This window comes from Lepisosteus platostomus, chromosome 9, assembly GCF_059453375.1.
Source record: "Lepisosteus platostomus isolate fLepPlt1 chromosome 9, fLepPlt1.hap1, whole genome shotgun sequence".
Taxonomy (NCBI): Eukaryota; Metazoa; Chordata; class Actinopteri; order Semionotiformes; family Lepisosteidae; genus Lepisosteus; species Lepisosteus platostomus.
Genome location: NC_142619.1, coordinates 28,206,796 through 28,229,135, shown reverse-complemented (window position 1 = coordinate 28,229,135; position 22,340 = coordinate 28,206,796). Strand labels below are relative to the sequence as shown.

At 39.1% G+C, this 22,340-nt stretch overlaps 2 protein-coding genes across 5 annotated transcripts in view; both read left to right on the top strand.

Annotated features, from left to right (window-relative positions):
* myrfl (myelin regulatory factor like) overlaps window positions 1-8,781 on the top strand; it is a 45,071-nt gene extending 36,290 nt beyond the window's left edge. For all 3 annotated transcript variants that reach the window (XM_088644565.1, XM_088644566.1, XM_088644563.1), the window contains 3 exons: window positions 683-788; window positions 1,658-1,732; window positions 2,950-8,781. In XM_088644565.1, coding sequence (XP_088500691.1) covers window positions 683-788; window positions 1,658-1,732; window positions 2,950-3,036 — 268 coding nt within the window. In that variant the 3' untranslated portion in view covers window positions 3,037-8,781. The remainder of the gene's footprint in view (window positions 1-682; window positions 789-1,657; window positions 1,733-2,949) is intronic.
* Window positions 8,782-9,086: 305 nt separating this feature from the next.
* Window positions 9,087-21,817, top strand: LOC148654706 (uncharacterized). Of its 2 annotated transcripts, none has more exons than XM_088644572.1 (5): window positions 9,087-10,607; window positions 15,634-15,734; window positions 17,931-18,024; window positions 19,697-19,839; window positions 20,024-21,817. In XM_088644572.1, exons 1-5 carry the CDS (start codon window positions 10,473-10,475, stop codon window positions 20,121-20,123), a joined length of 573 nt encoding a protein of 190 aa, XP_088500698.1. In that variant the 5' UTR covers window positions 9,087-10,472; the 3' UTR covers window positions 20,124-21,817. The 2 variants fall into 2 exon arrangements, with proteins under 2 accessions (XP_088500698.1, XP_088500699.1); XM_088644573.1 differs by having other exon boundaries at window positions 19,697-19,861; window positions 20,024-20,118.
* The last annotated feature ends 523 nt before the right edge of the window (window positions 21,818-22,340 follow it).

Below are 22,340 nucleotides of genomic sequence, written 5' to 3'. Positions count from 1 at the left end.
GCTACCTGCATGTAGTGCACTTGTCTGTATTAAGCAATAATCTACTAGGAGTTTGCCCAGTGTTAAATTCTAAATCTAAATCTGTTTTCATTTTCTTTCATGCTTTTACAATGTTGCTAATCCTCCTAGTTTGGAATCATCTAAAAACCTGACTAGTTTACTTACTTTAAAAGAATGTAGATCTTTCATATACATTAAGAAAAGCAGGGGTCCAAGTACAGATCTATGTGGTACCCCTCTAGCTACGTCACCCCAAAATACATTTTACCATATTCTTCCTGGTTCTTTTGTTACTGTAATGCTGAAAGAACTTTTTTATTATGACTTTTTTTCCTCTCTATCTCTTTCTAATACCCTTTTATTTTACATGCACCTGCAAACCATTTTATTGATATGGACATGGTCTAGGAAAATATTGGAAAAAAAATAATTACACTTAAATAAAATAAAAGGAAAAGGCCAACATGCAGACAGAACCAGCCCGTGACAGTCTCCATAGCCATAGCTTCGAAAGCCCTTTCTTCGGATTATTTTTACACAATTGTAATATAACCGCTATGTTGTGAAGTTGTTTGTTCTCAACTAGCCTTACTTTACCCCATAGGTAACACACAGTACCAGGTTGAAAGTGTCTCATCAGATCACTACTGTCTGACCCCTCTGTGTTCTGTTCCCTCTGCAGCACCACTGAAGCACTAGTCATATACCTGTGCAAGAGCTACAAAGGGACAGACTGCATGGGATTGCAAGAAGAGAACAGTCCTGAAAACCTGTTGAGTAACACACAGGTAACTGGCTTCTCTTAAATACTAAGCAGGCCAGGACTGACAATACTGACCAGACACAACAGCTAAACATAGCATGGAAATTTGGTTGCCTCCAGCCTACTCTTCCGATGCAGCCTTTAAGCTTTATTTCACTTCTACATATATTTCTTTGTTGGTCTGGAAGCCTGTGACCTAATTAGACCTCATGTGGACTCTACATACAGTTTGTACTGTATAGTTGCTTTTTTCCCTCATGAAAAACATTTGAGAACAAACCATTCAATCATTGCGCTAAACAAAATAGCATCAAACGCATATGGCATCTGTTTCATAGTTGCTCTGAATAAGAACGGGTGTTGCTAACTCACTGCATGGCACCTGAGTGTGGCCAGAGATGATGGGTCAAAATAATGGGTACGGCCTGCCTTTGCAGTATATCGAGAACAACGCAGTGTTGAGCACAGGAGACAGTGTCTTCAAAGGTACACAGAGCTCAGGCCTGGTTTTCTGACCAACACATCTTGCTTTGAGAAGGTCACATGCACAGACTAGGCTTTCATTATACTGGTCGAGAATGTTATACCTGAGATGCACATACTCTACCTAGAGGTAGATCTCTAGGCTCACACAAAAAGGATTATTACGGAGTAGGGACTAAATAAGCATACAGTTGCATATTGTGTGCAAAAAAATTCACTCTTGTATTTGAGGTCCTTGGCTAAGGACGCAAACTGTACATTACTGATGTTTGCCATTTAAGTACAATCCATTAGAGGGCAGAGTGTGGCCACCAATCAGGTCCAGGAGTAATTGTAGCCGTCATTTCAAAATGGTTGCTCTTAACAACTGAACAGCCAATTTGCCTTTTGCTTTTTCTTTACCTTCCCCAGGGATATGAGCACATATGGCCCCTGCCTGTGGCGCACCTGTATTGGAGTTCTTACCATTTCCGAGTGGTGGTAGCGGTAAGGGCTTTTAATAAATTGAACCTGACTTTTTTGTTTGCCTTCTTAATGAGAATTACAGGCAGCTATTTAATGATGGCAAAAACTTATTATTTGGAGCTCGGTGGTTTGTTAAACCCTTGAAAGCATATTTCTGCCACACTTTAAGTAAAGGTATGGGACTGGGGGAAGGGTTAGGGTGAGGGAATGATTTAAAGTGAGTGCTTTGCATTACAGGATAAGTTGAGATAAGCATATCTGCATTGAAGGATGTTTGGGTTGTGTGATAGGGCTAGGGTTTGGGGCTAGGGCTGATTTTAGAGTTGGAACTAGGACCGGGGCTATGGGATTGAGGTCATAGTTTGGCAGATAGTGGGAGCTAGGACTGAGGTTGGAATCTGAGAAAGGGTAGGTGTGAAAGTCAGAGTTAGGGAATGATTTTAGGAATCGGCAATTTCCCATAATATGTCAATTGATTTATCTTGCATTTCTGACTTCCAAGCACAATGTAATGTAAGTCTGTCATATGCTCTGTATGACAGTATTCACAGCTGCAGTGCTAAACAGTCCGTCATTTAGAGTTTATAGTATAGTCACAGGCATTTCCTTATTTTACGAGTTTGTTTAGTTAATATTGAGTGTAGTTAAACACAGGGTCCCTAAAGCTTTATGTTTAATAAATAATGATCTCTACAGCTCTCTTAAAGTAAGGTTTAAGGCTAATACTTAGAGTATACAGTAGGACCAGAATGTGGGATAGGATCGTTGTTACTTTTGAAATTAAAAGTAATTTCAAAAGTTCAATACTTTGTAATTTATGGCTAGATTTTAGGTGAGCATTATGGTAACCATTAGGCTGAATGTTTATTATTTTCAAGACTAGGGGTTTGGGGCTATAACTTGATTTGATTCTGGACTTATTTTAAAGCTAAGAACATTAGAATTGTTTCAATATTAGGGTCAAATTTAGGTTGTACATGAGGATGTTATGCTTACCAAAATGATCTATCCTGCACCTTGATTGTTCTGATTTTATCGTGCGAGACTATGATATATCCGCAGTAATCCTCTTGTATCCTGAGATTACAGATCTATCTGGAACTTGTTTTATGCTATTAGCACCACAAAAACTTAATCCTGTTTTAATTCTTTAACCATGTGATAATACTGCCAGCTGTAGATGGATAAACTGGTTAAGACTTGGAAAGAAAAATATGAAATGTGTTTGTTTCCCACAGGGACAAGCCAATTGCAACACAGACCCTAACTATGTTGGAGTGCTGTTCACAGACTATCACGTCTACTTCTATCGAAGATGCACCTGATTAATCACCTTTCAAACAGAGGTGTAGAGTCTTTGCTCTCTGTTGTAGGTGAACTATGTTCGTCCAGTGACACAGCGTGTCAGTGTATTTCTGTGAAATATATGTAAAAATAAAAGTGCACATTGTATGGTTTGTACATGCAGAGCTGTGATGAAATGACTGTTATGAACCAAAAAGATTGCCACACACATTTTGTTGTGATTATGCTCCCTTACATAAAATCAGGTAGATTTGGTTTTACTCAAAGCACGCCGATTAATAAAAGTATTGGTCCCTCTGGGAAAGTGAGATCACTTTCGCTGATCACCAGAATGTTTCAGTCTTCAAAGTAATCACAATTAATATGTTGTTTATTCCTGTTCAATACATTGTAATTTTTCTCAACTGCTGTCAGGAGAAAGTGAAATGTAGTCTTATATCCACGGATTTATCAGAAAATAATTACAAAAATATATAGTTATGTTCATAATAGGCTGGCATTACGTTTCTGTTTCAGTACATTGTTCTCAGTTTTAAATTGTGATGAATACTATCCCCTTATATATAATGCAAAAAAACTTACAACGTTGTTCCACTAGAGGGCAGTACAATGTCCTAAAGAGGAAGTGCAAGTCAACAGAATTAATTTTGTTTATGCCTGCTTCCTGCTGCAAGACTTATACATTAATGTTACAGTCAAACCTTGGGGTCATGCAAACCAGAGGTTACAAAAAGTTGAAAATTGTATCTACTGAAAATGTTGTATATATTAGATTCTAATTGCTGTCTAGAACAAAGTTTACTGTCTTGAAATAGATTTGCAGTACAGTATGATGTTTGTTCTGTGTTTTCTAAGTTAAACTAGATGCCCACTCAGCTACTGATCATTAACTATAAAGTTAATAGGACCTTTCTGTATTTCTCTGCCTAGACCCAGACTTGAGTCTGAGCCATAGGTTTCTCATTGCTAAAGTGATATGTAGTCTGTTGTGTTTTCATTCAGGGATTTGGCTGACTTGCAGTGCATTGTGTTGAAGATCTTTATTTTCCATTTTCTTTAATTTCTTGGACTTTGTTCAGAAAAATACAGCACAATTGTGTACATTTACCACTGAAGCCGACGTATTTTGTTAGATTCCCTGAGTGTATGAAGCTGACTACTCCAGAACAGCCTAACGTGTTTGAAAGGGGAGAACAGAGGAGGGGGTAGGCCTCTGCTCATAGGTTTTGCCATAAGAGTCTCTCCTTTCTTCCACAGCCACGGCTTTGATTACAATATCTTTAATGTTAACCATACAGCAATTCCTTTCACATGACTGAGACATTCTCGCCTTGTTTCCGTCAAGGGAGAGATGAAACCCACTTTAGCTTGGTAATAATAAAGTACACTCTACGTACATACGGCAAGATCATGTGATCCAGATGTCAAAGGGCTGATAGAAATGGTTCATAGACAATGTGCCAGAAGTGTATTACCCTCAGAATGCTTTATTTAAAGTTTCTGAGTGACATCTAGAAAGGGTGTGGAACAGTACACAGTTTTGGCATTTTTCCTGGCGTGTACTGTGCCCAGACCCATGTAAATATCAGCTTAAATTGTGACAGTATGTCATACAGAGACACACCTGGATTCTGGTATTTCCCTTTATAGATATGAAAGTACAGTTTTAACTTTTTTTGGCAATCAGTTGTACTTTGGCAGCAATCCGTGTATATTGTTCCTGTCAGGTCAAAGCTGTGAAGCCAGTGGTGACCTGGCTTTGTTTCCTTTGAGACATGCTGCAATCCACCCAGAGGGTCAGAGGCAAAGTAGTAGCACAGGTCCAGGTTTGTCCCAGTCTGAGAAGCCGGAGCCATCCTCTTCAGCTGAGAAAAGGCCGCTGTTCTTTTCTGCAAGGGTGATCACTTCTAGGATGTGCACAGGGTGAAGTAAACATGAACTGGACCAGTGATTGAAAATTATCAGCATTCATGAATATGTTTGCACAGATCACATGTGAAACATGGGATATGCGTAAGCATTGGGGGTGAAAATATGTTGAAAGAAACAAAGAGCCTGATTTGATTGGAGATCCACAGAGCCCAATGTTAATATGTCACCCCCTGAACATAGGATGAGACGGGGTGAGGGTGTTGAGAAAGCAGAGGAGGCTGCAGACTCCATTCCATGTTAGTCTGTGGGTTGAGGGAGCAGCGAGGGAGCTTGGTCCTGGAATACAGTGACAGATGGAGCTCCCTCCCAGCTGGGCCCGGCCAGCTCTGCTGAAAGCCATCCACACGTGTCTGGTCTGCTGGCACACTCGCATGCACTCACCACATCTTATTAAGAATGAATGCGAGCGGTATTTACACTTCTCTGCTGACAATACTCAGGAATTCTTTCTTTAATGAAAAAAAAAAACAGTGGTGATTGACATTAGCCATGAGCACCTAGCACAAACAAGTGCACCGCTAACAAAGAATGTAAGGGTTCTCTCTTTGTGCAAATGTCAAATTAATAATAGAAGACCTCCTAAATGTTTCAATCCACATGCTATTTAATTTAAGAAGATCTGCAGACAGGCAGGCAGATGACAAAAAGAATAATTTGATTATAAGAATATTGTGATACATGACAATATAAGGTTGGAATGGAATGTTGGGCTTTTTGTGAAGGAAATATAGTGCACTTTATCTGAGAAACACAGAAAACATTGTGGAATGAATCCACTTTAAATCTAATCCGGAAATCAGATTGAAAACAAAGTCCACCAAAGACCTACTGTATACTTCTGGCCAGCTCAGTTAAGGCTGTAGTAATTCAAAAGTTTAAAGCCTGACTTTCACCTAACAGACCAACTTTGCTACCTCAAATGAAAACAAAACCAACTTCCTTTTATACAGATTTACAACAGTAATAGATAATGATAATTGCTTACACTTATATAGGCTTTTCTGGACTCTCCACTCAAATGACTTTACAGGCCATTGGGACTCCCCTCCACCACCACCAATGTGCAGCCCCACCTGGATAAGAGATAAGATAAGATCACTTTATTGGCCATATACAATTTCTTGTATTAGGAATCTCTCTTTTCACATACCCCAGCTTACTCTCCATGATACACACAGACGGGAAGCGAAGCATCAGCTGTTAGTGTGGGGGAGAAGATGGTGATGAAGACAATTCAGAGATGGGGATTATTAGGAGGCCACAACTGGTAAAGGCCAATGGGAAATTTGGCCAGGACACCCCTACACTTTTTGAGAGACTCCAGAGAGTCAGGACCTCAGATTGTACATCTCATAGGAAGTACAGCACCTTTTTACAGTATAGTGTCCCCGTCACTATACTGGGGCATTGGGACCCACACAGGCTGCAGGGTGAGCGCCCCCTACTGGCCCTTCTAACACCTCTTCCAGCAGCAACCCTTAGTTTTTCCCAGGAGGTCTCCCATCCAGGTACTGACCAGGCTCACACCTGCTGAGCTTCAGTAGGCCACCAGGTGTGAGATGCAGGGTGATACGGCTGCTGGCATAGTGAAAAAACACCCAGTATCTATGTAGAAAACATTTAATTTTTCTATGATAACATTAAAAAGCACTGAGAGTCAAGGCTGATAGATGGAATGTATAATAAGTTACCCTGTCTTTATTCATATCCACTTTCAAGTGTGGCGATAATGGATCTTCCAGGATTACTGGGCAGTTTCTCAGTTACTTTGCTTGCTGCTTTCAGGTTAAAATCAATACTTGAAAGTTGCACCACTGAAGACAAGGTTTACTCAACCATTTTAACATCTTTAGGCTGGATTTTAGCAAATGTTGATGTATAAGGAACTGGTGAGTTTTAAATCAATTTTGATGTCTCTCAATGAGTATATCTCAACACACCTTTATGAAGTCACACTCTTCCCAGCATACACAAATATTTGGAAACTGTCAAAGGAATATAGGTCATCCTCTCCTTTTGTTACTGTGTAATTGGTGAAGCTGTTCAAATGTTTATTTTAGAATTGAACTTAAAACGTATACCAAGTACTCTTGGTTTAGCTGGTTAATAAAAACACTGGAACTTTTTGATGGCATTCCAGGAGGTCTCTTGTTCTTCGCAAGTAGTTGTTGTCCTTGAGGACAGCTGTGTCAATTTCCATCCAGCTGTGCATCTTGACATCTGTGCTCTGTGCTTGACATCTGCACTATATTAAATTATACAGGCTGTTGGCAATTTTCCTTTTACTCTGTGTTTTTAATGCTACCAAGGTACATTTCTGCCAAAGAGCTTTGGTCACTTGTGGTTTTGAAGCTATGAGGGTCTTTATTTAACAGTGCTTGGGTTTGCCTGTACCCCTGAAGGTCAGGGACAATGACGAGTGCTTCAGTCACTGATTCACTTGTGATCTTTACGGAGCAGTAAATGTCAAGGCTTTTTTGGAAGCATTTGAAGACCAGTTTAATTTCATGCACAAAAGCTCTTTCAGTGTTTCATTGGAGTCTTGACAAGTAGCAGCTGCTAGGCTTGGAGATCCCCAAGGCTTAATTCTCAGTCCCCTCTACAATATTGTTTTAACACAGACGAATGTAATCCAACTTTCATGTTATTGCTGTAAATACCGAGACACACTGGCTACCGTGTTATTTACCTTCCATTGAAATGTAAGATTGTGAGCTCCTTCATTGCAAAATAGTTCTCGGTTCAGTTGGTGATATTGTTACAGGGGTTATGCTGTGGAGGGGCTGATTTGGCTGTGTTACCAGATCCTTCAGTGTTGTGTTTTACTACCCAATGGAAAGTCTCCTTATTACTATGTGTTTTGATTTTACCATCCCAGTGCCTTTGGAGGACATAGTATAAGAAAATATCATGGCATTTCAAGCTCAAAATACATTGGCTTTCATGGTTCTCAGAAAACACTCACCTATGAGTTGTGTGCAAGCACTTCAGTTTTCATTTCCATGGGAGTCACCAACAGGGGTGTGATTTTGACAATTAGATGGTGACACAATCTAGTAAAGAACCTTTTGCCCAATACATCAAAATGCTTCAGAAAGACCTCTGTCTCTCTCTGCTAGTAGCAGTCAAAATTGTAGTATTCTGAATGTTCTCTTGTGGCTCATCTGGTGAAGGAATGTGCTCAGGCAGACGTTTGAGTTCTGTGTCCTTGAAGTGTCTGGTTCGAGCCTGGTTCATGTCACTAGATGTCACTAGGTGACTGGTATTCCTCAGGTAGCAAGCGATGGTCCAGGTTCTGCTGTAGGTCAGACAGGTTTAGTCAGCTACAGTTTCCTTAGCATTCAGTGTAACAGCACACCCTGACCCTGACTAAGTTGCCTATAAAAATCGCAATGACATCAATGGGAGACAGGCAGCTCCTCCAGTTGGTACTAACTCTTCTGCAAGACATGCCCTGTGTCAAATGATAAATGCCTTTGACAGATGGGCATGTCAGAAGAGCACGTTATTCCCATGCAGATGGAGCCATGCTGCTGAGTTGATAGCCAATTGGTGACTGCACATTGGACAGGTATTGTATAAAAGAGAAAGAGCTCAGTCTTTTTGTGACAGATGGTGGCCCGGCTCGCACTGGCCTTTCAAGGCAAACCCGTGAAAACAGTCATGATGGCCCAACTTTGCAATAGACTAGCCAGTGAACCACTTTGAGCGTATCTTTGGAAATGTGTGTCAGTTTACCTAAAAACCTAACCTAAAAGCAGTAAAAAATATCAATTCCACTCAGATTGTGCCTGTACTATGAATGGGTCCAGAATAAACAGATGTTCTTTTAAGCATGGGTGACTTTTTTGCTTCTGCCAAAACTCAGTATATACCACATGCTATATACTATTTGGAAATAACAATCAACACCACTGATTAAAAACATCTGACGGAGGAAATATATGGCCTATACAGACACAATTTGATCATGTAGATGTGCAGGCAAGATATCATATTTCTTGGCTCTGTCCCGGTGGATATGAATGCTTGTTAAGGTCTTTCCTATTGGCAACTAAGAAAGTAAATCTCAGTAATCTAATTCAAGGTAGTATGGTTGTATAACACATTCAATTTATTGGAAATAGCAAGTCATATATCAAAATACACATGAGATATTAACTCTGAACAACATTTAAAATAAGTCAAATCATCGTCTGGTGTACTTATTATGATTTCTGTGTGTTTCTCACAGAATACAGACTTGTAAAAGACCTGTTTCCTATTACAGTGGTGAAAACAATTGCATTACAATTATACTTCTAGTGAAGAAATATCATAGTATTTCAGAGAAAGGGATACTCTTACACAATTGGGATTAATATTTTTGTTACAAGAAGAGTAGACTTAAAAACTCAATGTCAATTAAGACAATTTTTAAGTATTATACTATTGTTGCAATATTTTGAATGCAGTTTGGTTTTTGAAAGCTGTGCGTATGGCTCGTTATATTCAGCAGTTATAAACAGGCCACTCAATTTTCAAATTGATCTTGAAGAAAATAATTGTCCCCCGCTTCACGAAAGAAATCAGAAAAGGGTGAAGGTGCTAATGGAGGCAACATATAAATGGATGTCTTAAACAGATATTTGGAAAATCATCTGAAATGTGTCTGAGATTAGAGAAATATGGAGCACATTTTAGAAAAATAAACTTCCCATGTTGACCTTAAAATGTTAACGTTGATGATGGCTACTGAGAGACTCATTAAAGGCTTTGGGAACTGACTGAGCTCTGAAAGACGGACTTTGACTAAAAGGCTCTTACCGACTGGGACAAGGGTTGACCAAGGTATGGTTTGCTCCCTTGTCTCCCAGTTTCCTTGGCACCTGCAGGCCTCTGCTCTGGCAGCTAGTGCCAAAGTCTTCTGTATACTGTACGTCCGTAGAACTTGCAGCTTGCCAGGAGATGATTGATGAATGAACTGAGACAGCAACACACAAACCAATCGGTGATCCCAAGATGGGTGGGTCGTGATAATAAAAATATTTAGTACAATTAATATTTAATGCATTAAATGCCTGAAAGCATGATACATGGAAAGAGGAAACTACAACAAAGCATAGCCAATATAGTTCTGGTGCACTTTGGCTGCTGGTGCATCATCCAGGTGGGGCTACACATTGGTGGTGATGGAGTCTATTTATTTCATTCTATTTATTTTCGCCCGGGCACACGACGGGAGTGCTCTCAATCATTTAAAAATAAAAGGAGAAATTAAAAAAAAAAGAAAAACTAAAGTAACTGTGAAGCAATGACACTGCACCGCTACTGGTGTAGCGTGTTATCCTAACCTATGGCTCTTATGACTTATTCAGTGAGAACTGGTCATTCTCAGAAGACTAATTAGCCAGTGACTACGAGAATAAGACTGATGATAAGAGGGGAGCCAAGTCACCTGAGAGGAAATGCATCTTTCTGCTCCACTTGAGAGTGGAAGAGAAACAGTAGATTCTTCTCGGATGCATTATTTAAGAAAGAAGCAATGTTGCCGAGCAGGACAGGCAGGAAAGCCGCCAGCAGCAGTCAGAGTGACGGCGGCGCATCCCAGACCCCGTGCTTCAGCTCAGGATCCTCACAGGGACCTACACCAACAGCCAGCATGGAAAAAGAGGGCAAGGTGAGTTACGTTATAAAAAGAAAGCTGTTAATTGGCTCGAATGAAAATTGAATATTTGTGAAGTAACGTCCAATGGCTCCTGCATTTCTCACGGACAGAAACAGAAAAATAATGAAAAACAGCATATGGACAGTAAGCGAAAAGTGTGTATATGTGTTTGTCAGTAGTGGTTAACTTGACAGCTATGTTTTGAACACAGTTTTTTTAAGAGGTTTCATGACAAGTTATGAATATAACATGCATTGTCTTTATATGTTCTTCACACATTTGATGCAAATTTTAAAAGGGTAGACTTTTATCTTTCTGCCAATGGAACGGCACACTGCATGTAACACAGTAAAGGAACAAGTAATAGGTTTATTCCATGCTGAAAAAAAGAAGAAAGAGAACACAACGTTTCGGACGTGGAGACTTCTTCAGGTGTCCTGAAGATACACCTTATGAAACATTGTGTTCTCTTTCTTCTTTTTTTCAGCATGGAATAAACCTATTACTTGTTCTTTTGCAGCCTACGCATGCTGACGCAGCTACCCACCTGAACATGTAACACAGTAGCTGTGTTCGCAATAAATGTACGGTACAGGACTATATGAAGCAACCCATAGCTGTTTTGTACCCATGTGAAAAAGGAAAGGTTAACACACATACAATAATATACAAGCATGCATGCATCAAATTAAACACCAAAATAATCTAATCTTTTTACCAATGTTACTAAGAAAATGTAATTTATGTTTTTACAATGAACTCAATGCAACTTTCAATATCTTCCTTTATCTGCAAATGTTATGGCATATTTAGGTGATTTTGCAATACTTCGCTTTACAGAACTGGGGTCAGCAGCTGAAGGGATGGATCCTGGTTTTATTCACACACATGCACTAATCTGAGTTCTCCCAGTAGAGATTTACAAGTGTAGTCAAGGCCAAGCAATAAAAACAAAGCTTTCCATTCGTGCTTTGTCTTTGATAGAAATGGAATTCATCTACCAATAATGAATTAATTTCCTCTGCTTTGCTCAGGATGAGTTCAATGCAAAACGAATTCAGCAAAAGAGCAGTTCAGCCAGGGCTGTCATTTCCAATCCTGTAAAAACAAGTCAGGAAACACTTCAAAGCACATTCATATGGCACGCTTCACTTCAGCCTTCCACATACTGTACACTACGCCACTAATCATGTCTGCCTGAGCAGCCCGCATCCCATCTGATAACTCATAAACAATCATCAACACCCAGAAACAGATTTTGTCATTCTCCTCAATCAGTGCCTTCTTGGCTAGCGTTGGCCTTGTCCTCCTGAGCCTCCACCTGCTGCTTTTTGGCAGGGCAAATGGCAGCTACACTCTGTCCCTGTCTTGTGGGGCTGGTCACAACCTGGCACGCTAGCACTGACAAGCAGCTCGAGGGCAGGAGCAGCTCGAAGGCCAAGACAATGTGTTGTGTGTGACATGGTAGTGTGTGTGGGTCTGTAGCAAATTCAAATGAGAGCTGCATGCATTTTTACACTGCACGAAATATGGGCTGTTTGTGAAACACCTGGAGACTAATAGACCAGATAGACTCCAGATCCAGTCTATTCTGTTGATGGCTGAGAGACTGCTGGTCTCAGAGAGAGATATGATAGTTTAAAGAGTGCTGTTGTGTTATATCCACATGTCCTAAAATAAGAAAATATATGTATATGTATATGTATATATTGGGGGAATATGAGGTATCCTTGGATCTAAGGCAGAATTTTTAAGGCTTCCTAACTGAATGGGGATAATATGTATTGTTTTGGAGGAAGTGATGCTACCTCCTGCTTCCTTTGTGAAGATCGCATCACTCACCGGTACAGTACTTTTTTTAGCCCAAGCCTTACTGCACCTGAGTGAAGATAATGCAGTAAATAACTTCAAAGCAACTGCAGGAGGCCAGGTGTCGAGTTCCTCCCACAGCAGCACTCTCACACTGCCGGGAGATTTGATTACAGCTAACAATAGTGACAGACGTGAAACAAGGCTCCGTTTACTCTGCTCTTCCTGTGGAGTCAGCAGTGAATGATTCACAGATGAGGGAGATGTCAGGAAAGAGAGAGAAGAGAAGAGCTCCTTGGGGAAAAAAAAAAGTTTGGACAATTACTGGGCAAAATCAAAAAGACTGAAAAATCTTTGTTTTTATTTTTTACAGCCACTACCTCTGCCTTATTTACTTTAGCAGGGGAGAAATGAATGTTGTTATTAATGACATTTAAAAATTCTAACATATTGGCACATGCTTTTTTTAGAGGCAACCAAACAAAAAGTGTTGTTCTGCATCAGTCTGGGTTGTGGAGTAACTGTCTTGAGATATTTTGCTAGGAAAGGTGTTGTCCTGTATGAGGTAAATAGACTGAATCAAATGTATTTGTTGTATCAAAAACATAAAATCAATAGACTGGATCTGGGCTTTGTCTGGTATATAATTCTCCACGCGTTTTACAAACAGCCCATGTTTCATTCTGTATAATAGTTTACTATTGACTTACATGTTACAATGTCACAGTGCTTACGTCACAGTTATTTTGAGCTGCCTGTGCCCTCAAAGTAATTGTCAGTGCTTAGCATGTCTACATACTGTATACTGTAGAATCTACTACAGATTCTGAAAGTGTCTTAGCCTAACATAGTCCAGAAACAAACACAACACTTCTGCTACTGTCTGTTGGATTTTACCTTCACTATTACTACTTAAAACAATACCAATAATGCATCACACTTTCATAGAATCCAGTTAACCTAACAGCATGTCTTTGGACTGTGGGAGGAAACCCATGTGAACAAGGGTAGAACATACAAACTCCATGTAGATAGCCCAGTGCTGAGAGGAAGTGCTAATCACTGGACACCTGAAGAAGGCTCCACGGCCGAAACGTTGTGTTCTCTTTCTCCTTTTTTTCAGCATGGAATAAACCTATTACTTGTTCCTTTGCAGCCTACGCATGCTGACGCAGCTACCCACCTGAACTACTATGCTACTGTGTCACTTGACAGTAATATGTATTCTACTATATACTGTATACCATATATAACTCATTGACAAACCTTACAAGAAAGTTAAATTACTTTTGTAATGTTTATTTTGAAATCTGTCAACATTTGCAGACTGGAGATAGGTTTCCTGAAATGACACAATGTGAATGTCCTCCTGGTGTAAAGAATCAGAACAGACAGATACTGTACATATATATTTATATCTGGTTATGTGCAACACCAAACTGAAAAAAAAACACACACACTAGGAGAGAACACAACATAATATTCTTCATCCCATGACAAACAAATAACATGATTACATGAAGAAAACTAAAGGAAAATGTTCATGTTAGGCTGCCTCATAATAATATAAAAACAACATACCCTCATTACTTCAATGGGCATGGTGATGTGTGGCCAGCAAGGGTGGTCACTTTCATGCTATGATCTGAAAAATATGAATAGAATCATATCCCCTGGCTCACTCTGGCAGGTCAACAACAGACAACAAGGGCAGTTTGGCTAGAAACAATTTAAATGCGGCATGTCCTTCTCTAAATCTCTAACGCTGTCATGGTTCTGATCTCGTCAATAATGATATCAATGTCTAAAACTGTTCCACCTGAAGGATATCCAACTACTTATCCTTTTTTGCTTTTGGTGGTGGCACAGTTGTTGCAGTTTTCTTCTTTAGCTGCTGAAGACAGCTCTGGACAGTCCTCAGAGTGGTGCAGACAGTTTGAACATCAGAAAAGAAACTGGTTCACAGAGAGTGCCTGAGACAACCTGTCATAAAATCCCTCAGTGAGTGACAGTATGCATCAGAGAGCCATGGTACTGTAATTCCTGCAGTTGGGCATTGTAGCAAAGTGCAGTGTCTTCAGTTACAAGCTACGCGTAAAGCAGCTGCTTCCTGGTTGAATTCTGTGGGAGAGGGTGTCTAGTTCCATTGCCAGTCTCACTTTTCAAAGTGGTCGTAGGCATATAGGTAGTCTCACATTAAAATTTAACCTGATTTTTTAAAAATTTAGAATCACCAATATGTTATACCCACCCAATTTTGAATAGTCAGTTGTGTGTTTTTCATGTCTCAGTTTGTAGCTACAAATCACATAATTGCATTCAGGGAAGCATGAAGAAATGTACACAGACTCCTCCAATGCACCCACTTTCTAGCCACTCATCTTTTAACACATCACAAGCAACACAGCTCTGTGCTACTGGTTCACAGAGAACTGCACCTCTCACTGACTGTACTGCATGACTACACGTACTCAGAAGGCTGTGAGGGTCATTAAGAGCAGAGAGACCTCGGACTGCATATTCCACAATATCCTGAGCAGCACTTAGCCAATTGTGTGCCACTGCCGGGGGTCACAATCACAATAAGCTAATGTAATGACCCAAGCTTGACCCCTTGCTTATACACTGTATCTTCATCCATGTTTTGGTGAGTGTCTTTGTCAGTTGAGCCACTTGAGAGTCCTAAATTTAACTTGGTTTTTATATATAAATGAGCACTGAGTATGAGTCTCAGCCTCCTATATTTCAGGATAATAGAGCAGCATCTTTGTCTAACTCTGAAGTCCACTCAGATTAATAGGGCTCATAAAATCCGATCTAGAAAGCAAGAAAGAAACATTTGATATCTACAAAATAATACACTGAAATAAAATAAATATCTGTGACAGAAATTGTGCAGATGTGACCTGTGTGAAAACAGACACGACACTTGACAAAGTGTACGAGCTACAGATCTAACAAGCAAAAATTATTTGAATAGATGAACCAACATTTCCATGAATCATTTGCCTAGGCATTAGAAATGTTTGCAGGACATACAACAGAAAGCAATACACTTGCATTTAAGTTTTGTCTTAATGTTGTCTAGTAACTAAATGTTATTAGATAAATATAAAGTTGATTATACAAATACAAAAATGATATACAGCAGAATCAACAGCGCATAAAGGTAAGTGAGCAACAGCACAAGCAATCATTAAACATTCACATGCATTGGTTTCAACTACAGGTCCTCACAGATGTGATTGGATTGCATCCTTATTCAGATAGGGAGAATTTTGCTCTGATTCAAGAGCAGATGACAGAGCACTCTGACCTTGTGGAGACCAGGTAAGACTTAGTTACAGTACGTCACACCTGACACCACTCTTTGTATAACACTCATGCAATCTGCCACTTCAAGGTGTAAAAAGAACTTCCTATTTAAAAGATCCGGTTATATTCCCAGGAGTATGAGCCTTCTCTACACGGCAAAAACAAAATCAGGGAACTGCACATTCACAGCTCCAACTCCAGACATTTTATCCTTTAACCAAGATGTTTCTGACCAATGATAATATGAGAATACTACCTCTGATGATCAACCCTTCAGGGTCAATTTAAAATGCCTGTTGTGGAGCACAAAAAACAACATGTGATTTTACACAGATTGAAGCAATTAGGATGCTGGAATAAAAAAGTGGGGTTAACCACTTAAATGTAACTGGACTTTCAAAATCAGTTTAAACTAACGGCTTCCAACTTGGCTTCTTTTTCCATTGCCTAATTGCCCTTAGAAACTGAGCCCCCAACATGAATTTTTGCATTTTAAAGAATCCAAAACGTTGGCTCTATTGGCTACTTATAGTTATCTGGTGTAGATAAAAGAGCAAAAAAGTACAGCACTTGGCACACATTTCTTCTGTTGAGACAAAGATACTTTCACTGCCTACTTGTAAACGGAAGTTGGCTCAGGGCAGCTCTGGCATCTAATGTTTTGATGTTTTCTTGTTATCTGTCCTCACAATAAAAGCTCTGTCCTATATTCTTAAGAGCTGTACACTTTGTTATTAAACATTTACTTGCAAACTGTTTTGAGCTGTGCCCATGTCTTTTCTAGTGGAGCGCTTGCCAAGTTTAAAATTATTGGAACTCTGGAACTCCTCTGAAGCCTTTTGTTTCTGCATTCTCCTGTTTGTTTCCATATTTGTAATCTGTGGTTTGGTAGGTTTCTACTGTTATGAGAAGTTATGTTAAGTCAAGCATGAGAAACTGAAGAACTGTAGTGACAATGCTACTGTAAAACTGGATCGAGACTGACTCTAAGGCACCTCAAGTAAAGCACTGTTAAGAGACACTTGTGCAACTCTAGAATAATTCTTTACTTCAGTTCATTTTCCAGAAGAATTTCTTTCTACTTTAGCTCATAAATAATTTAAAAGCTAAAAGCAACTTACAAATTAAAAGGCAAATCCATACTTTCAGCTGTACCAGGTAATGAATTCCTAGGGACTATATATAGTGCTGAAGACGTGAAAACAGCAGATTTATTTTATTCCCACTGATGAAGAACTGTGATCCTACCTCTGGGTGTTTAGAAAGGAAAAGAGGGTGCATAGTTTTGAGTAATTTTACCGGGTCACAATTGATCAACAAACAAATATCCTCCATATAATTTACATGAAGCTGCCTTTATCACCATTTAAAGCACAGCATTTTAAATGCCTGTTGCTCGGCATAACAGACTCTCTGTATCATTTGCATCTTGTCATCTAATCTGCCCCTGCCATTGTACTTCTGCAGACATGTAAAATAAGATTACTGAAACATGTTACCCGAGGCTCATGTAAGTATACCGGGCATTTTAATATTGTTTACAGCTCACTACTTGAAACAGGAGAGCACAAATCATTAGACTGCTTTTGTCATCAGATGAAGGAAAATACTTGGACTTGAGAAAGCCGGTAAAGGTAGAAGGAAATATGTATTGAGCGTCCAAGGGCCATCATGGAACTCTCTGTGCCTAGGATGGTTTATCCAGAACACAGTCGTTTTCCAGCACTCTCTCATCAACTTCAGTGGTGCCTGGGCATCGGAGTCAGCTCTTGTTTTTAGTTTTCATTGTGAACCGCAGTGAAGAAGCAGAGGAAGAATGAAGAGAGAAAATGCAAAAAAAAGTATTAGAACAAAAAAGCAATTTAAGCAAAACTGGGTTGCAATTTAAGCCAAACTGGATGACAGTTGTTTCCCCCACACTTCCTTTTTTTCAGAGACTCGGGTGAGCAGTCAGGAGAGACTAATGTAAAATGTCAATTAGAGCCCTTGCAGATTCTCAGATGTATGAATTCCTATCCAGGATAATTCTGTGGGGTTTCTTCAAAAGGTATTTGTCATCATCAGTTGCCTCACACCCTGGGTCTGTGCTCTGCAGGCCTTTTGTATTTCGCTTGAAATGTAACACATCGCTGGCACATCGCAAGGGCAAACAGATGTCTAATTTATTCAGGATGGTTGTGTGTGTGTGTGTGTGTTTTTTTTTTCTTCAAGAATGAAAAAAGAGAAGAAGGAAAGGGAGGAGAAAGGTCAAACCGGTTTCTCAGAGGAGCAGAGAAGACAAGAGGAGTACTGTCTATTGGCAGAGGTAACACTTTCACACTGAGGGACTCCTTGTAGAAAGCCAAAAGGCGTGCTTCATTCCGACAATCATACCGTTCAGAATAAAAGTTGGCTCTCGGCTTTCACGGGTAAAAAAAGAAAAAAAAAAGAAGAAAAGTTTGCCAGTGGTGCTTGCTTTCCCCTTGTACTGTAAGGCTTTCTCACCAGGTTCCTAGGCTGGAATATGGATGAAAGCTATGGGTTCATTTCTACAGCCGAATAACGTGTGGGACTGGGAGCACAGCTGCTCACATCTACTACAAATTGACAGCCAAGTGTGACGGTGGCTTTTACAGTGCAAGGTCACTAACTTAATATTACATTCATAGCATTCATTGAATCAGAAAATCTTAGCCAATACTCAAGCATTGTCATAAGACACACTGGGGTGCTTCTTCTGCCTTCCAGATCAGGTTTCTCAGTATTTATTTTTCTAATGGGTAACATTACACTCGTGAATGTCTGGAAATTGTAATCTCAGTGTCATGCCCAAATGCACGTCAGGCTTCTGCAATCTGACTGTTTTAAAATCATTTTCCCCCCAACTGATTTTAAGATGAAGTCTGTTTCCTTTCCTAGCTATGACTTTCTTTTATTGTTTGGTCTTTATTTTCTCTAAAGAAGCTTCTTTATATCCATTAAATATAAGAAGAATGAATTAAGGGCTTTTACCAACTGTTCCAACTTCAAATTCAAGGGACTTCTATAATTATATAATTCATGCCTCTAAACATCAAAGAGAAATATAATATGATGAACGTTTGCATTCAACTGACAAAACTATTATTTTTATGTATTTGGGAAATCAAATTTCTGTGATGACGGGACAATTTAGATAGCACTTGAAGTTCATTTCATTTTCAAACCAAATCCTTGAATCTGAGTGTCCCATCAGTCACTGTCTATAGATGTCTACAATACTACAGTACTATCACCAGATTCCTCTAGTCATAGTCATCATCCACACCTTAGTTTTGTTAAATTGTGTAAAGCCCCAGAGCAGGCAGGTATCAGATTCCTGAGTGTTAAAGGGTAAATAAATGTGGGATAATGACGAAAACAGCATTACAGCGGGAAGGTATTGCTGGGAGTTTGTTAGACCCACGATTATCTTCGACTTTTGCCTTGTTTGGCTTTAATGAAAGCTGCCAATCTGATTTTTTTTTTCATTTTTCATCCTTGGCTTACTCAGTTCTTTTCTGCATTATTTTGACTTTTTAACAGTGAAATCAATTGAGCAGAACATCACTCAGAGAAAAGGATTTTCATGTAGTTCAATTAACCATGGCTGTTAATATTAAATGTCTGGTCAATTGGATTTCTGAATAGTTGTAGAATAAGTGCCAGACGTAATATATCTGAGGTGTCAAGAAGTCGCCATTTTTGACTATATAATTCAAACAGACTCACACTCTGTGTCTTCTATTTTCTGTGTTGGTTTGCTTTAAAAAATGTCTGCTTTCAATGTTTTTTTTTCAGTTTGTGTCCTAGGCTCCTGCTTTTAGATAATATAATCATCTTTGAGAGAGGAATGCTGTGTGTTTCAAATGAAGAGAAAGGCAATAGATACACTTGTTGGCCAAGGCTTGACTGTGGCTGCCTGACGAGTTATTCTGAAGGAACTCTGGGAGATTAATGGCACTGACCTTCCTGTGCAGCTTGCCCGCATTGAGCAGGAGCTCAGAGAAAAGTCTCGCAAAGAGCTGGAGAGACAGGAGGCCCTGGAGAGAGCGCGCAGTGAGGCGAACCGTGACAGGTGGAGGAACCTCAGCTATATGGCCCTCAGCCAACGCGTGAACAAGTACGTTCCCATCCGAACGCAGGTACATTCAGTGGCAGACTCTGCAATGTTTGTCTTCTCTGGAATGTTCTTTGAAAATTCTTAGGATTTTTTTCCCCCCTGTAGTCAAGGGATTTGGTAACTATACAAAAGAAGATCCCCACAATTATTCTACAAAATCCTTTGTGTCGTTTTGTTTTTGCAGGCCATGGGTGTTCAGTTATTTTAAGAACATTCCCATGCACATTTACTGCCAGCCTATCAGGAGACCGCCCCAGGTCCGACACCGCAAGAAGTGGCGATAATCAGTGTAGCTGGGACAGAGCGCCGAGCTGTCCTGCTGCTGGCTGAGGACATGGCTGTGTGCATCTTCATCAGAACGGTTATGGCCCTTTTCAAACCTGCTTGCACTCTAAAACAAAGTAGCATTAGAAGGTTCTGCTTACTAGAATCTTAAAAAAGTCAGAACAGACCCTCATTTGCTTGAATATTGAAAATCATATAAATAGACCTCAAATTGTGAGTCTTTAATTTCGTGCCATTTCCAGCTCACTGTAGTCATTTTATATATTTTTTTCTCGTATTAATGCAAGATATTTTATTAAATATTATATTACCACTATCTCTGGGTCAATAAAAGTAGTGATTTCATCATGAGAACACAATGAAGAATGTCCTCCATGAGTTTGTGAATTGGACTGTAATAAGCTGGTAGAATAGCAGTCTATATGAGAAAAGCACTATACTTACAGCTCTGCAACAATTGTTTTCAGCTTCAGGATTGGTTCTTTTTCGATTCACCAAGTACGTCGCAGTAATGAATAAACAATATTGTTTTTTATTTCTCTGGCCTTGGTGTAATTTGAAAAAAGCAACTCCAAATGAACTGTTTGAAGCTTACTTTTGGGTTACATCAAATAAATCAATGTAAGCATGTAAGTCATCAAAGAATCCTAAAGAATTTTATATTACAAGTTATTCTGTAAGGGGATAACTTGAGAAGTTAAAGACCCTGGATAAACACATTATACATTTTCTTTAATCGTAAGACGGTTAGCAGAAGTAACCTACTGTATGTGTCAACGATAAGTCATACAAAAAGGAGAAAAAGAATGCACACTTAAGATGGCCGATTTCTGTCACAGAAAATTGTAGAACAAACTGAGCGCACACTCTCTCTACTCTAAAGAGATTTTTTATGATGATTTATTAAAACTAGTCGATGTTTTGGCAAACAAGTCTTCATCAGAAAATGTAATAGACATTTAGCAGCTGAAAGGTTAAAAAAATGAATATGAACCTCATTTTGGAAGCATTGATTAATATTTTAAACTTTTCTATAAAAATGGGCCAGTAAAAATGAATTAGAATTTTGTGATGATTAAGTATCCTAAAATACCTTTTGTCAACACTCTTCCCAAAATCAATAAATCTCCTCTTCTGGATCATCCAGTAATCTGTGGAATTGAATCTCACACTTCTAATAAAGCCTAGAATTACCTTTTCCTTGCACCTTTGTACATCAGCTTGTAGCGCAATTTTACAGCACAAACTATATGTGAAAGAAAAGGTTTATTAAACTTGAGATTGAAATTGCTCCAAATAAAATAAACTACTGCTGTGACTTTGTTTTTAAGCAATAATTTTTCTGAGAAGGAGTAAAAAATCCCCTTCCTTGCACAAATTAGATTATATTGACTCCAGTGAGGAGGAAAGCTAAACAAAATGGCTGACATGTCCATTCAGCTATAAGTGAAGATGACATCAACGTGTTAATAAATAAATGTCTGCTTTAACAACTCTAATGCCACAAATGTGAATATGAGTTTTCTTACTTGCATGTATTTTTGTCATAGGAATTTTCAAAATTGTCTCTGTTTTAAAGTGTTGCTTAACCAGTGTTGTGATCTTGATCTTGTAGTCTTTTAGAATCAAACATGACCATCAAATATTTAAAGCAATGGTATATACTTTTATTCCATTGCTGTAACCACAGATATAAAAATTGCACAGATACTTTTTAAAATGCCAAAATTTCCATCTGGTGAATTTAACAAACGTGTTTAGAGAAAAAACTGCTAGATGTTTTTTCACAGACTTTAAATTGACAACGTTCAAAAGATCAGTTATAGAAATTGCAATAACAGATATTGCAACAGAAAACTGAGTTAGTCACTTTAAAAAGCCCTGTACCCTCTGATGAATTCAGCTTTGAATCTATGCTTGTGTGCTTCAGAATGGTTGGAATACTAATGCTGCCCCTTTTCACTCCAGATTTACTGGATTTAAATGTATATAAATGAATGTTTCTTTGGTCCTTGTAAATTAAAGACCTCACCCATCAGGCTCTATGCGTTTTCCATTGAGCTATGTAACAATGCTGTGTGATCAAAGGTAACAGCTTTGCTCAAATCAACACCCTACCCCTAGTGAGCACAGCAAGTTGTCATACAGGGAAATAACCCAACAAGTGAGCATTGTAATGATCGGAGGGAAATAAAGTTTGCCTTCTACTTCGAAAT